Source organism: Aulonocara sp. 'chitande type north' Nkhata Bay, linkage group LG9, assembly GCF_057382095.1.
Source record: "Aulonocara sp. 'chitande type north' Nkhata Bay isolate Kocher_YH1m ecotype deep benthic linkage group LG9, A_spYH_male_GT1.1, whole genome shotgun sequence".
Classification (NCBI taxonomy): Eukaryota; Metazoa; Chordata; class Actinopteri; order Cichliformes; family Cichlidae; genus Aulonocara; species Aulonocara sp. 'chitande type north' Nkhata Bay.
In genome coordinates, this window is record NC_141352.1 from 22,673,219 (window position 1) to 22,689,356 (window position 16,138).

General features: G+C 42.1%; 1 protein-coding gene across 1 annotated transcript in view; it reads left to right on the forward strand.

Annotated features, from left to right (window-relative positions):
* Positions 1 to 549: 549 nt before the first annotated feature.
* LOC147322156 (nuclear receptor-binding protein 2-like) overlaps positions 550 to 16,138 on the forward strand; it is a 43,151-nt gene continuing 27,562 nt past the window's right edge. Inside the window, exon 1 of the mRNA XM_086306567.1 lies at positions 550 to 1,273. Coding sequence (XP_086162693.1) covers positions 1,154 to 1,273 — 120 coding nt within the window. The 5' untranslated portion in view covers positions 550 to 1,153. The remainder of the gene's footprint in view (positions 1,274 to 16,138) is intronic.

Here is a 16,138-nt window from a genome sequence, read left to right on the forward strand (position 1 = left end):
CAAACATGGCAAATTATGACCTAATGCAACATTACCATTAAGTGATGCTGAAAGGGGCCGCTCCCGCTTTGCTCTATTTATATCCTGTACAAAAAGCTGCCGTGTTGGAAGCTCATTTTAAATCTTGCAGAAGTTTCAGATAATGAAGGCAGCGTATGTACCAAAGCTCTGTGCTAAAAACTTAGGCTTGATACTGCTCTAAACCCTCAGTTTATGATAGTTTTTTCTGCTCTTGTGTCTGTTTGATGTCATAGTGAGCTTAGGCACACAACCCCGCCCACCTGCTGTTTAAGCCTTTGTCAGGGGAAACCTATTAAAAGAGTCCAAGGTAAAATATGGAGCTGAAACGCGATAATAGCCCACCTTCTGTCACATGCACCTCACTCGGGCCTCTCAGTGCGACAGTCTTCAAACTGGCTGAAATATCATAGACTCGAGTAACTTTCGTGCATATCGATTCTAGAAGTTTGCTTTTCACCCGGCTACCGGTTTCCATGCATACATGAATATATAGTGCGCGCATAGCGGCCACTTTACGGTATTTTGCTCCATCCCTCTGCGCGCAGTGCCTGGCAGGAGCCCACAGCTTCAGATCCTGCAACGCCGACAATGACGCGTGTGGGAGATGGTCGACAAAACTGAGTCTCCTCCATAAAGCAGACGACGTCTGCGGTGGGAAATGAGTGCACTGGACTCAGAGGGAATTCTTTGGCTTCGCCGATCGAGCTTCGCTTGATTGTAAATGGACAGATTGGCAGGAGAGCATTTCGCAACCTCTTTTATATGCAGCCTATAGGGCGCATGAAGTCTGGGGATATATTTTCCACCCCGTTTAGTCCGGCCAGACGCTCATTGCATGCACTTGTGTTTGTTTGTTTTTTTTTTATCAAAGGAGGGTGTTGGATTCCTTTTAACTGTCTGAGGATTGCAAACACACCGGTTTGTTTCTGCAAGATGTTTTGAGCGCCAAGAGGGTTGAGAGAGAGAGAGGGAGAGACGTTGGCTGGCTGTTGGAGGGGGTTCTTACTGCGCACACAAGCGGCTCGCCTCCTCTACCCCACAACAACAACAAAAACACACAGAGGCGATAGTGAAGGAGCGAGGGAACGCGGAGAAGTGTTGGTGTTGAAATCTGGAAATATACGGCGCTAAAATGACGATGTCCGTCCCGGAGAGGAAGTCAGGATCGGAGGGAAAGGAGGAGGAGAGCGAGGATGAGAGCGAGATCCTGGAGGAGAGCCCCTGCGGCCGCTGGCAGAAACGGAAAGAGCAGGTTGGTCGGTGTGCATGAAGGATACGTGTGAGTGAGCACGTTTCTGCGCACAGCAAAGGATCTGCTCCCCGATCGGGCGGTAAATCAATTGAGCTGATCTCTCTGGCCATGCTGGACCCACCGTGTTATGCAATGTTTGAGCCCGGTCGAGGTGGTATTGCCCAATGCTGTTTGGCACCATCCCAGCAGCATAAATCTCACACAGTGACATATTTGTTGATCAGATTATAGTCCACAGAGTCCATTTGAGCCGATCTGGGTGGCAGGAGGAGTTTCACAGAAAAACTGTAGCCAGATTTCTGCTCCTGTGCAGGATCTGCACAAACATTCAAATCCACATCTGGTTTTATTATTGCACACTTAGAAATATCGTTGACATCCATGTATTTGCAGATGTTTCACGAAGACGACAAACTGGAATTGCTTGTTCAATTAGACCCATTGATTAGTCAGCCCAAAGAGAATTACTGGACAAATTAGTTGCATGCTTAAATGTCAATAATTTTCTGGCCTCTTGTTTGTGAGAATCTGTTGCTTTTCTTTTAAATTGAATGTATTTGTGTTTTTGAGCTCTGAGCTATAGTCATCTCTAAATATGACGACTAAGGAAAAATTCTTACAAAGTTTATAAAGAATTCAATGGGCAGTTGTAGCCTCCAAAATCTTTTTTTAATACTTAGTATTATTTTCTGGTGTTTGTTCTGTGATATCTCCAAACGTATCTGCAACAGTGTCCACATAATTGGTGAGACTGGTCCTTTAATTCAGGCTCTGTTTCTGTGCAGTGGTGCGGGCGCTGAATTAAAGGAGCAATCTGACAGATTTGAGTATGCAGACTTTTTTGGCTCTTTGCCTGTAAAATGCTGATTTAGTTTATTCCAAAACAAAATGCTGCAACTAAGAGAGTTGCGTGCCAAAAACACGAATGGATTAAAAAAGTGGCTGCAGAGTAATTTTCAGTCAGTTAACCAATCTATGAATTATTACATTTTTAATATAAATTTAACAGTGGTGTCAAATTTAGCGCCTGGGGGCTGGAAATAGCCTGGCAAAGAGTCCAGTGAAAATGTGAGAATTGCAAAGGAGGGGAAAAATTCTGACTTTTAACTGCATTTTCAGACGCGTGGCCACTAAAGTTTACTAAGTAATATATAAACCATTAAATGACAGAAACTTTTATGGTTAGTATGTCATTAGATAACAGGAAGGTTCCTGTTTTGACAGTTGATGGCACATTTTCTGTGCTTTCACAGTAAATGTCTTTTAATTGCAGGAAAAACTCTGGATAATAAGCTGCCTGTGTGATTTTTATAATTATGCATTCATTTCTTAAAGTGTAATCCCAAAGAGGCGTGTTGACGGGTGTTTTACATTTACTACAACAACTCAGAGGCGTTGTTAAAAGTGCACTTCCTTTTCTTAAAATATCTCGGGGTGCTCGTCATTACCTACACATTTTATAACTGGATGGTTTGTAGCTCATTTACACTAAAAGGAAGGGAAACAATTTGCAGGTCATTTTTGTTTTTGTATTATGTGTTATTATGCAATCATTTTGATTGGGCTGGTCCTCTTGAGATCAGACTGGGCTGGATATTTGGCCACCCAGAAACCGCCCGGGTGGGTCAAACGTGTATTTTCCTGATTGCTGGAGGTTGCTGCTGGGTTGCAAACACAGAGTCCTGGACTGAAAACGTACTTGCAGTTGCTTTGGTTGCTAGCAGAAGTAAAAGTTGCACCTTTTGAAGCATTTTTGTCACTGTGGTAAAAGCCCAACTTTTAATTTAACTGTGACCAGTGTAAATTTCTACTTTGCAGCACTTTTTTTGCAGGTTCATTACTGCTTAAGTAAGTAGTTGGCAAGTGTTTGCATACGAGTCTGAGCGACTGGTCGACCAGCCTCGAGGCCTGTATGAGTGACTCCTCTAAGTGCTCTTTAATGAATGACATTAGTGTCATCATGTGTTCACTATATAACTGCTTCTGTTTAAAAATGTGACATGGGTGAAGGAGGGAGGTGCATAACTGTAACAGCATCGAGAGCAGATTCACAAATCCATGAGTCGTTCTTTAGCAGGAAAACTTTCGCTTAATTTACAGCAAGTTGGACAAGTTGAAGCTTATAGCAAATAGTCAGCTGCAACTTTGAACATTGTGAATTTTCATTCATTTGATCAAACAGGTGCTGATTCTCTGTGTTAAACATGCAGATTTGAATGTTTTTCTTAAATTTATGTTTCTGTGTTTGCTGTTTGAGGCTTCGTGCTGAAAAAATACCAATAAACCCAAAACCATTTAACCCATTTCTCCCAAGATGGCTTAAAAGATGATGACAGCTCTTAGCTGCAGTGTTCTTGTCCTTGTGAGCATCAGCACTTCAGCTTCATTAGCAAAAGTAAATAAACCGTTGGCCTCACTCGAAGCGCCCTCTCCCTCATGTGGTCTCCATGTTTGTTCCAGTATGTGTGACATTCCCAGCTCTCCACATCGGAAACGTGTCCGCACGCACGCTGTGTAAGCCAAACAACCGCCAAGATGTTCAGTCATTATCAGAGAGAAGAAACAGTTCAGCATCGTGAATCTGTGGGTGTCGCCTCTGCTAACGGCTCCAGATAAGACTCAGAATTTAAGTTGAAGGTTATCTCTGGTTCGCACACAGGCTCCTCGGCATGCACAAACCACCTGACCTCGCTGCATTCTCACTACCATCAAGTGTTTTTCATGCTAGAACACACACACATATACATAAACCCTACCCCACCCTAGTGATTTTCCACCCATTGATTACCCATCTGTGTGTTTTTCTGAGCCACCCCCACTGTCACTTTTTCATTTGCCCCACACTGAGAGCATCAGTCTCTCATGGCTGGTAGTAGAAACCCACATGAGAATACTTTTCTTATGTAGCTATGCATGCTAATAATGTAATGTATTATATCGTATCGATTGATTTGTTTTAATTGTAGATTACACTATCAATTTCTATTTATTTATTTCTGTTTTATCTCAGAAAAGTGGAAAAATACCAGACTGCATAAAACTCACAGTCTCCACCCACACTCCAGCCTTTGTTTAGTTTCTTTGTGCTATTCTGAACAGAAGAAAATTGGATCAACCCCAGATGTCTGTAAGTCTGGGACAGGATCTGCTCTGCTGCTGAGTTACACCTGAATCACCCAGTAAATACAGGACGACAGGCTTAAACACTTGAACTCGCTGGTGTCCGCGCATCTTCTGGTTCAGACAAATTAACACTTGTTGCTGCGGGAAAAAAGAGATGTCGTCACATCCATTGATGCTATTTGCTCTGCTCCCTGTCACTTCTCTGCTGCTGAGCTCTTTGCTTTCCTCCCCTTCTCTCTATCACACACAAACACACACACACACACACGGTAACAGCAGAGAGAAACTATAAGCCATGCACCTACTGGCTGCTTTATTAGTTACATTTTGCTAGTACATGGTTGCACTTCCCTTTTCCTTTCCTTTCAGAGCTGCTGTAATTCTCCATAGCACAGATTCAATATGGATTCAGAGACTTTGGTTCATGTTGGCATGACAGCATCACACAGTTGCTGTAGATTTGTTGGCGGCACATCTGTGACACGAGTCTCCATTTGCACCACTTCTATTAAATTGAGACTGGTGGCTGTTGAGGCTGTTTGAATGCAGTAAACGAACTGTGATGTGGAGCTTTGTGAAACAGCGTGTTATCCTCCTGGTCATAAAGAGATGGACATGGTCAGAAACAACGCACAGGTAGGCTGTTTTCTTTACCAAGGCAGGATGGTATGATGCTTTAGTGACGCTTACAGCAGATTCTGACTCTATCATCTGAATGAGAAATCGAGACTCATCAGACCAGGCAACAGTTATTTAAATTCTCAACTTCTGTAGTTTTCTACTCCTGTTTTGGTGAGCCTGTGTGAATTGTAGCCTCAGTTTCGTGCTCTTAGCTGACAGGAGTGGCACCAAGCATGGTTTCCTCTTACTGTAAGGTTTTACATCTTGTCATTCATAGATGTCAGAGGCCATTCCCCTCTGACCTCTGACATCAACGAGGCTGTTTCACAAAGAGAGCTGCCGCTTCCTGGATATTTTCTCTCTTTCAGACCATTCTCTGTAAACCCTAGAGATGGTTGTGTGGGGGAAAATCCCAGCACATCAGCAGCTTCTGAAAACCCAGACCTGAAAACCCAATAATGCCATGCTCAGAGTCACTAAAATGACCTTTCTTCCTCATCCTGATGCTCAGTTTGAACTTCAGCAGGTTGTTTTGACCATGTCTACATACCTAAATGAACTATTTATCGCTGTGTGATTAGCTGATTGGATATTTATATTGACATTCAGTTGAATATATGTCCCTAATAAAGTGGCCTGTGAGAGTATATATATTTGCATAATGCAGTGGAGACTCACACTGCACTGAAAGGAAACAAAGGCAGTTAAATCAGGTAAACGCTGTAAATAAAGCCCAGGGTCTTTTGCTTATTTTTCCACTTTTGTATGCAAATTAATTTTTCATCTGTGTGAAAATCAGCACTAATGCTTCTGATATGCTTTTATTTGAAGTCGGTAAGCCAGGGCTTGATCTAGGAATTTTTATTTTTTATTAATTAATCTTTTTTTGCATGTGTAGTTCACTCTTATAGCGTTATCTCAAAAGGGACGCTTGAGCAACAAGCAGTTGCTTAAAGTCAGTTTGTCCTTCTTGACCCAACACAGAGTTGTGATATTCCTCTCGGACTCATCGCTGCTGTTGTGTTTGGAAAGCACAAAGTTGTGCGAGCAGAATCAAAACAGCCGTGACGTTTTCCAATGTGGTTCGTCGCTGAAAGTCTTTCCAGGCAGATTTTTTTTAAATATTTCCATTTCAGTGTTTGTGTGAAAGGAAACCAGAATTGTTCCTTGAAGCAGCGCCACAATATGACACGAGAAATCAATCAAACTGAAGCCGGTTGCCTTGCTTATTATTGTCTTTGCAGGAACAGTTGAATTAAAATGGGTGGACAATTGTTGCAATTGTGCTGAGCTGCAATCCCGCCGCTCTTTATTAACACGCCTATAAAATCTGCACATCAGCAGCAAAATGATTTACGAGCTCGTGATTTACATTTCTGGCTGCTGCCACGTATCGTCTGATTGAACCATCTCGAGATTCTCTGAATGGGAACCTTCGAGCTCACGCAGCACATTTAATTCCAGTTTATCTCAGATTTGTCACATGTTTGTTTTACGGATCTTTTTGTGAGGAAACGTGTTGCGTAAAATTTTGGCAATTGCACGCCGATTGCTCTAAAGCAGTGTGTTTTATCAATGAGGTGAAAGGGACAAAAAGACAAAGACTTGGCCTTCCTTTCAATGTTGCCCTGCATAAAAGTCAGTGAATAATCATATAATAATAAAAGTGTTCTCGTAAACCTGCAGAACTTGTCTTAAGATGATCCAGTGACAGCTGTATGAACATTAATGGGTTCATTTAACATAGTTTCAATGGTCGCAGGTGCAAAATTGAATCTAATATAAAACTAAGTTGTGATATCTGTACAGTAGGAGGCTCATCCACCCCATCACACTGGTTTATCACGGCTCTCCTGTGATCTCTGTTTGATAATGGAGCAGGCCGGTGCCTCATACCCTCTCCACCTCTCCTCCATAGTGCACCCGGCAGACTCGGTGCTCATTCCAGTAATTGCTCCATCTTCTATTTCCAGGATCTGCCTCCATCTGCAGACTGGTGTTAATTCATGTATGAGTGTTTGCTGATGCTGCTTTTTGTGTTCCCCCTGTTTGAAACTCACATATACATGTGTCAGGTTTGAGGAGCTAGAGGCCTGGTCAGATATGTGGAGCTATGGGTGAGCCAGAGGCAGTTGTTGGATAGAGCACAGCAATGGTTTTTATTACGCCTTTACTTTTTCTACAGTGAAAAGTCAAAGATGTCCGGAGTGAGACACCTGATTATTACATCTGTGGCGTAATTATGTGACGATATTCAGGGTTTTCCCAGAGAAATGTTAAGCAACTTGACACCACACCCAGATCTTGTCTCGGCTATCGGTTGTTTTTACTTGGTTAGTCAACGGTTGCTTAAATGAGAGTCACAATTTTACATCGTGTCAGTTTTGTGATCCACTTCCCTGAAGGTAAGTATACCTGAACATTAGTTAGCCCGTGTTTGCTGTACAGTATGTTCATCATAAATCGTGAAATGTACACAAATGATTGAGAAAAATATATTTCAGATGTTTGTTCAGGATAGTCTGGTTTCAACACTGAGGGGGATTTAATAACGCACCAAGAAAACTAGTTATACTAGTTGTAGGGTTACCAACCTGTGGGATTTGGGCAGACTTATCTGATTATTGTGAGTTGTCCAGTGTCTCAAATCACAGTTTTGGGGAAGAAGTGACGATGCCTTCATCCAACTAATCCCAAATGTCAGACACATCTGTAAGAATACCACGACAGGGGCAACCTGGACGAGATAGAAGGCTGCGATCGAAGCCATCATCAGTGCAGATAGCGTTCACACTAATTATTAATTTTATGGGTTTTTTTGTCACTGATTAGATTTGGGTCAGGGGTGTCAAACATATGGCTCGGTGGCCAGAATCGGCCTGGCAGAGATTCTAATCCGGTCCACTGGGTGGCTTTGGAAAATATGAAGAAGGTCATCGATTTTGGACTTTTAACTGTACATTCAGTATTTAAATCTTTTCCTGCAGGTAAACCCGAGACCAAAATGACAATAAAGTTCCTGATTTTTTTCAGTCTGGGCACTTTTTCTACCTTTTCTGTTATATTACACATTTATTACTTACAAATTAATCCCCCAAAAGCTGCACTGATAGAGTTCAACATGTAGAAAAATTGAGACATGCTGTTGAATCTGCACTTAATAACTGAAGGGTTTAATGTGTGGTTAAACTTACTTAGGCTTATGTGGCCCACGATGTAAAATGAGTTTAAAAACCTCCAGCATATTCATAAAAAGGTTATGAGAAGCAAAATATGAGCGTCATTCCCACACAACTCAAATTACAGTGAATTTACACATTAACGTAGCTTGTAGCTAAGAAGGTGGATATCAAGCTAATGTAATTATTAGTGGATAATAAGAGAAACTTGAGTTATTACTTGAAAGATGTGAGATACGTTAAAAAAGGAAGGAATCTCTGTAAATGTAAGCTCGTATCGTAACCGCGTGTCTGAAGTTGTGAAGCCCAAGTGCCTGTGTCGCCTTTGCTTTTCTCATCAAGTCCTCTTCACGCTTTGGGGGAGTGTTGCTAGAGATACAAAGAAAGTGAGTGTGAAGTCATTAGCAGGAGCATATCCTCATGTTTTGGTTGAAAGTAGTTAAAGTTTCATTACAGCATATCATTCGTCTAAAGGGATTGTCATTTAAAACGTTTACCACAGTTATAGCCGTTTCAGGACTGCTAAAGAAGAGACTTTTGGAAACACTCACCAAACCTTCAGTTGGATAACTCCGGGGTTATCATGTGCAGCACAGTGGTTTATACTAGTACATCACACATTGCTTGGGTTCAAATCCACCATCTGGCTGTGGTCTTTCTGTGTGGCGTTTGCATTTTCCCCCAGTGTCTGTGTGGTTTCTCCAGGTACCCCGACTTCCTACCACAGCCCAAAAACAGTTAGCGGGCTTATTTTAAGGTTAGTTAGTGATTCTCAATTGCCCGTAGGTGTAAATGCGAATGCGAATGGTTGTTTGTCTCTGTCTCCGTGTTAGCCCTGTGACAAACTGCTGATGTGTCCAGGATATTGGATGAATTGGAAAAGCAGGAGAGGATGGATGAATGGATGGACAGAAAATAAACTTCAATCCACAACATCAAATAATCCTTCCCTGATGTCATGTCTTCCTCTGGTGATGGACGCCACCTAGATTCAGCGCTGTATTCGCTTTCTTGGTTACTTCAGGTGTATCTTTTCTCCCACCATCACTGTCACCCAAGCAAAGAAGAATTTGTTTTCACTCTTCTGCCCTCGTACTATTTAAGCCTCTGTTTCCCAAAACATGCGTGCCTTAGTGGTCATGTGATGTTGGTATATACAGAGATTATTTCTGGGAGCTAACTGTGAACTTGTGTAAAAACACACATTTTCAGCAAAAGCACATTATGTGAATAGCCTCAGGCTCGCTTTGGGCAGGATGCAGACACAACAGGTCGGTTTTGAACAGCTCTGTTTTGACCAACTTAGAAGATTAACCTTTAGCACAGATCACTTCCCCTTCTAAGTCCACGTCAAGCTGTGGATTGCTGCCCGTCCTCGGGGGTCCTCCTATTAACTGACACCTTTAATCAGACATGCAGGCTGGTTTGACAGCTGTCCTCTGAGGAATGACTTCAGCTCGGGTTTCCTCTCACTGGAAATGGAGAGCAGGGGTAGCCGGCTTTTATAAACCTGTTAATAGCGGTACTCTCCTGCTGCCGCTAAAGGCTTAAAGCCGTGCTGTGAAAAGCCATTTACACCCATCAATTCTTAGAAAAGAAAATCAGTTGTTGACTGTTTCATTCATGCTAGGAGAATGGCCTTAAAGAGTGCATTGCAGGTGTGCATGCCAGTTGGTCTGTTCACCACTTTGAGTCTGACCTAACCTAAATATCTCAGCATATAGGACAGCAACCACCTTGCAACCATGAAAAAAATGTGGTTTCCTGCTGACTGAATTTTCCTGAATTTGGTGACCAAATAATTGCAAGTAGTAGTGACAAATAACCTTGAGGCTGAGTCCTCCAGGTGATATTTGGGGTGGGAACCATCGAAATATTACTCATTTAATGTGTCTAAATGCATTAAAAGACCTACAAAACAGGTAACACTTTGTGTTTCACACTTATTACATGTTAAACTAATATATTGTTGTCACATTAATACAGACCATAAGTGGACCAACTGTAGTGTCATCACACAAAGTAAAGCTGCACTGCTGCTGATCAACAGCTGTTCCAGTCTATTTCGCCTCCTTGTGTGGGAATAGAAAGAACCTGCAGCTCTGCCTTCTCTGAACACACGGGCTGATTTATGAATGACTCACTGACGCGCTGTAAATTACCTTTTTATGCGTGATGACATTTGTGTTTTACAGCTGTCTTTGACCCAGTATCCGAGATTGCGGCAGAGACGTGTGCTATTTTCATCTCTGCACTTTTTAGCCGCAAACCTTTACTGCACGTTTCTCAGTAAAGGTTGTTTAAAATCAAATCGCGACTCGATGTTTACCCACAGCGTTAGGTTCATTGGAGCCAGTTGTTTTTGTTTCAGTGGTGCCTGTGAATGGCGGAGGCCTGTTCGCACAAAATGTAGCACCTGCACGATGGATTACTCACCGGTCGGCATGTGGATGAGAAGGTTGGTGCTAATTCATCCACCCTCTCATATGCACAGACAGTCATCATCATCATGTTGAGTGCAGTCTTGCAGTTAATTAGAGAGTAAGTGTTGTGGCTGTCACTAACTTTTTTATGTCTGTTTTTTAAAGATGTCCATCTTCACTGCAGGCAGGCACAGTAACACAGTCTTTGAGGCCAGTCAGCAACCTCTGGCAAGCACAGATAGCTTGTACATGTGTTCCCCAACTGGTTGGCAAGTGGTTGCCTGCCGTTGCAAAGAGGTTGCGCTGCTGCAGTGAAAAACCTCCTTGTGATTCCTGCGGTCACCTGTAGTTTGCACAAATACTGATCAAAGGGTATTAAAACAGTGAAAAGTATGATGCAAAGCAGAAACAGTGAAAGTAAAACTTGCCTCTTTTGAAATGTGATGATCGCAGCGGTAAGCCCCATCTTTCACTTTGAACTTTGTGCGTTTCTGGTTTGTGTTGCACTTTTTTGAGAAGAGTTGGGGAGCGTTTGCAGACAAGTCGGCGTCTTCCAAGCAAACTATGGGCGATCAAAACAATCACAGGGAGATTTCTTAGTTTTTGTTTGGGGAATACACGTTTTTCTGTACTAACTGGTGTCTGGGTCTGTGTTACTGTTGCCTTGTTTAGTTATTTATATTTTAAGTCTAAAAGGGAGAGAACATGATTTTAATTACATGATCAGCAGGACATAATCAAATGTTTAAAATCTGATTTTTTTTTTAAGTTTACTATATTTGTCCCAAAACAAGTAAAAAAAAAAACAAAACTTTTTTCCCCCAGAGTCAGACTCTGTAGTTCATCCAGTCATTGCATTAAGTAAACAAACAAACAGACTTTCAGCTAAGGCAGCTCACTCTCTGGGCAATATTCATTTTTAAGTAAATAGTATCTTATTTTGCGTACATTCATTTTATGTTGTAGTGCAGTAAAAATCAGATAAGGGAAACATGACAGATGTTTACTTTGATTACACAAACATTATGTAGGAGTAGGTAATGGATAACGGGTATTAATTTCCATGAACGCATAAATAACTTGAGCTTATTGTATAATATTATACTGCACTATATTTCCCCATAGGCAGCTTGCTCTATTTCGCTCTTTCTTTAAAGATATAACGCATTTTGAGTTCAACTTGGAAAAAAAGGCAGATGTGAAATTCAAAAGTGGGGTCAGAGGTCAAATGTGATGTGATATTTATAATTCCCAAATATCTATATTCTCAATATAAATAATAGGAGTAAGAAACAGATTTAAATACCCCTATATAGTGTGTAGTTTTGACTTTCAGATCAATCTGTTGACCTTGAGGTCAGAGGTCAAATATGACAGGATGTGACATGTTAAATCTTTATCCGGTATGTTGACGATATACACCACACTGTTTCTCGTTTCTAAGGCTTTTTCCGAATTTTTGACCAATGACTCATTAAGGTGACCTCGAAGACTTTGGTGGATGTGAGCCAAATTTGAACTGTTAACCCCACTCTGCATGCACACCCCTACAAAGTTTTATCAGAATTCGTTCGTAATTTGTTGAGTTGTTGTGTTTACAGACAGAACGATGACACAAGCGCAAACACGTCCAAAAACATGACCTCCTTGGCGGAGGTAACGACACGCTGATTCATGTGACGGATACAGAATGGAAAAAACAAAAAGGGAAAATTTGAAAACAAGAGTGAGCCAAGAAACATATTAAGTCCACTTACTGATAACTTTACTACTATAACAAGTCTTTCGGCTGCACTGTACAGACATTGGTAGATCAGGGGTTCCTTCAGATTAAAATGTCCTTAAAATACTTTCCTCATTTCCTCACACCGCTTCCAGGTACTTTGCACAAATAACCAAATAGAAAAAAGCTTTTATGTTTACATTTACATCAAACTCTCAGTTTGTCCGTGAGCTTCACTATTAACACTAAAGATACCTGTAGTTTACACTGTGATTTGTCCTCTTAAAAAGACTTTACTACTCTGTAGCACTACAGAGCACTATTTTATGATGGGGTCTTGAGATGATTACACTACTCCAGTGATGGAAAGTTACTTGCAGTAACAAAGCCAAGGAAGCACACAAAGCAGCATTTGGAAGATTTCTGTGCAAGTGTTTTTACAGGGAGGAGGAAAACGTTACGAGCCTGATTCAAAAATGTGCACATTTACACTTCCTGTGAGAAACACTGAATACAGCCTGGATGTAACGACACCATGTGGATTTTAAACCTTTAGAGAACGATTTATTGCAACCTTTATCCCTTGACCTTCACTCAATTTATTACAGCCACAGTCAGATGAGGCGAGTCGCCTGGCCTTCTTCTCATGGTTGGCATTTGTGCTTAAAGAGGCTCCTGCTTTTAGGGTCTCAGACATTAAAACTTGACTTTCTGCTGTTTTGAATCGTCTTGATGTAGAAAAATGCTGTGTAGCTGTGCTGAAAATGTCAGATCTGGACAGTTATGAATTAAAAACACACAACAAAACTACAAATTAGTTCCAGGGAAGTTTTAAATGAGGCATTTTTGTGCTCATTTCCAGCTTTGCTAGAGTAGCTTTGCATGACTTTTCTTATGCTGGGCCTCAGTGCGTGCACTGTTCTCATTTTCAGTTTACTTCCTTTTGGCTGCCCCTCGCAAAGGCAAGGTTTGAACATCAGCTTGAGTACTTCTACGTAGCCTGACCTCATTTTGTGAAACTCTAACCATAAGTAAGCACGTTTTTAAATCACTGCAGTCAGAACCACTGGAAACCTAAGAGAGGGTGCACTACATAATCGGGAATGTCAGATCTCTGCCGCTGGTTTTGTGAGAAGTGTCCCAGAAGACCAGAAACACTGTTTTCTTAAAACATTTTCAGGTTACAGTTTGCGAATCATGGGGTCATGTGATCCCGGGGATTCCTGTGACCTGGCTTTTGAAACACGAGCCAGCGAGGCCTCTTGGGGTCCCCGGGTCTCCGGGGATAGGCGGAGAGGTCGTTGTCAGCATTTTCCACTTCAGCTGTGTGAAACGGAGCTGCTCGGATGGGGAAAGCTGGCATGAAAAGGACTCTTCGAGGAATACCCGTCATGTCCCCTGGCTTCCACTGAGCTGTCAAAGCAGTTCAGCATCACATGATAGCCATACCTCCGAGGAGCGCTTTCTACCTCCTCGAGCATGCTCTGTACACAGTCGGCGAGATCTTTGAAACATGCGTGTAAAAGTCAAACAGACTTTCTTGCATTGATGGATTCAAAAGAGGAGAGCTTTTTGGCGTTTATCACTCAGAAACAGAAAGTCTCAACAGTTACCGGGGTCTTTCTGTGTGGAGTTTGCATGTTCTCCCCGTGTTTGCGTGGGTTCCCTCCGGGTACTCCGGTTTCCTCCCACCGTCCAAAGACATGCAGCTTGTGGGGATAGGTTAATTGGATAATCCAAATTGCCACTAGGTGTGAATGGTTGTCTGTCCCTGTGTGTTGGCCCTGCGACAGACTGGCGACCTGTCCAGGGTGTACTCCGCCTCTCGCCCTATGACAGCTGGGATAGGCTCCAGCGCCCCCCGTGACCCCGAAAATGGATAAGCGGAAGCGAATGGATGGATGGATAATTCGTACTGCATAATGCCGTCATTATTCAGCTCTCTTTTTTCCCCTTTTTTTATAAGAGACCGCTCAAGTCAGCTTTTCCGTCTTTTCCTCCTTTCGCAGGCTGGAGGACAAATCTCCATAAAGCCTGAGCTTTCTTTGTCTAAATCTTTTCATAGTGCTCGGTAAATTGGCCAAATGGAGGCACTCTGACTTCACAAAGACATGAGTAAAGCATTTAACTAAATTTACTTGTTCTGGGTTTCAATCCTTCAGTCTTGCAGAGCATTTCTCCACACCGACCATTGCACAGAAAGAAAAGCTTGCAGCGAAGTGCCATCTTTCAAAGTTGCAGCTTATGTTCTCAAACACAGCCAAGAAATCTGCTTTCTCCATCTGAAATCTGCCTGCGCTTAGCCAGCTTTCTATAATCCCTCCACCCAGTTTAAGATAATAGGTTTCAGCAGTCTGACAGTGACTGGGATTTGACTTGTCAAGATCAGTTTACTGGTCACACACAGTATATAGTGTCCTCTGTAGCTGTAAAGAATGAGGAAATACCTCAGGTTGTGGTGTTGGGATTATCTCAGTGTGTTCACGCGTGTATGTGTGTAACCTTTTCTTTTGGAAATGCGCCTCTTGTGAGTCTTAAATTGAGTGGAACATTACATTGCTCGAGGTCTCCGTTAGCGCACGAGTAATGCAGATGTATCCACCCCTCAGATGACTTCCACACCGCTTCTTTTTGCTGCCCTTTTTTTTTTTTTTAAAAATAAGGCTTTCATTTAGAGCCATTTTCCACTGTTTATTTTAATAACACTTAATGTCAGCTTGAATAAATGTCATTCAAATAAATAAACGTAATCCACATCTACTTAGAACAAATGTGTATTGAGACCAAATAGTTGTTTTTTGCAAAGTATGAAAAGTCCCACAAAGTCATGACGAATTTATCCTTTTCTCGAGATTGCATCACTACTCCTGGTGTGTAGATGATGACACAGACATGGAAAATTAAGTCCTATTTGCTGTTCAGTTAGTGCACTACAGGTGAAGGTGAAGGTTGTGTGCCCCCCAAGGATCTGCAGTACAAATGAGAGATTGACTAAATGCAGAGTGACCCCACGGTTGCTATGAAGGGGAAATTGGCCATAGAGACAAAAACAACGTTGTTGCTGAGATCGGGCGTATTAGCACCGGAGTCAGTTGGGATTTAAGAAACTTGAGTTTTTCAAGTACAGATTTCGATGTTGGGAGGTTGTTAGCTCACTTGTTAGCGCAATCGGCTAAAAAGCTAATGAACACGCACCATGTCACAGTGTCCGTCAGCTTCTCGGTCTGCAACACTGGCTGCTCCTCCGAAAGGGTTTGCGAAATGATCACCGAACGAGTCATCACCAAAATTACGCTCAAGGTCAAGGTCTAGTTGGTTGTTTAGGGTCTGTAACCTGTGACGAACTGCGATGAATCATGAGCGGATGAGCTGCTATGTCACTGACATTCTGGTTTTTTTTCTAAAGAAATTTCAGGCTGTTAATCATCTGTTTTGTAAATGGATGATTCAGGAAGTGTGAACATTCTCTGAAGGTGATTTTTCACACTAAGTATGAAGGGGAACATTCGGAAGTATTTCCTTTATGTTATTATGTCACAGTTTTCCTGTTCCACCACGGTGGAGATAACACGGGGCTGTTTGTTGAGCTGAACAGCAGTGCAGTAACTTTGTTGTGATTCAGTTGAAAAAGAAGCTGCCACCACTTTAATCATATAAAACAGTTGTGTTTACTGTAGTGTGTCCACCCTTGCTGCTGTGTAATTAGCAGCTTGCAGAAGTAGCCTTTGCTTCATTTAAACAGTTTAAAAGCCAAGCAGCCCTCATGGCTAAATGCATGTGGGCATGCTGCTGCAGC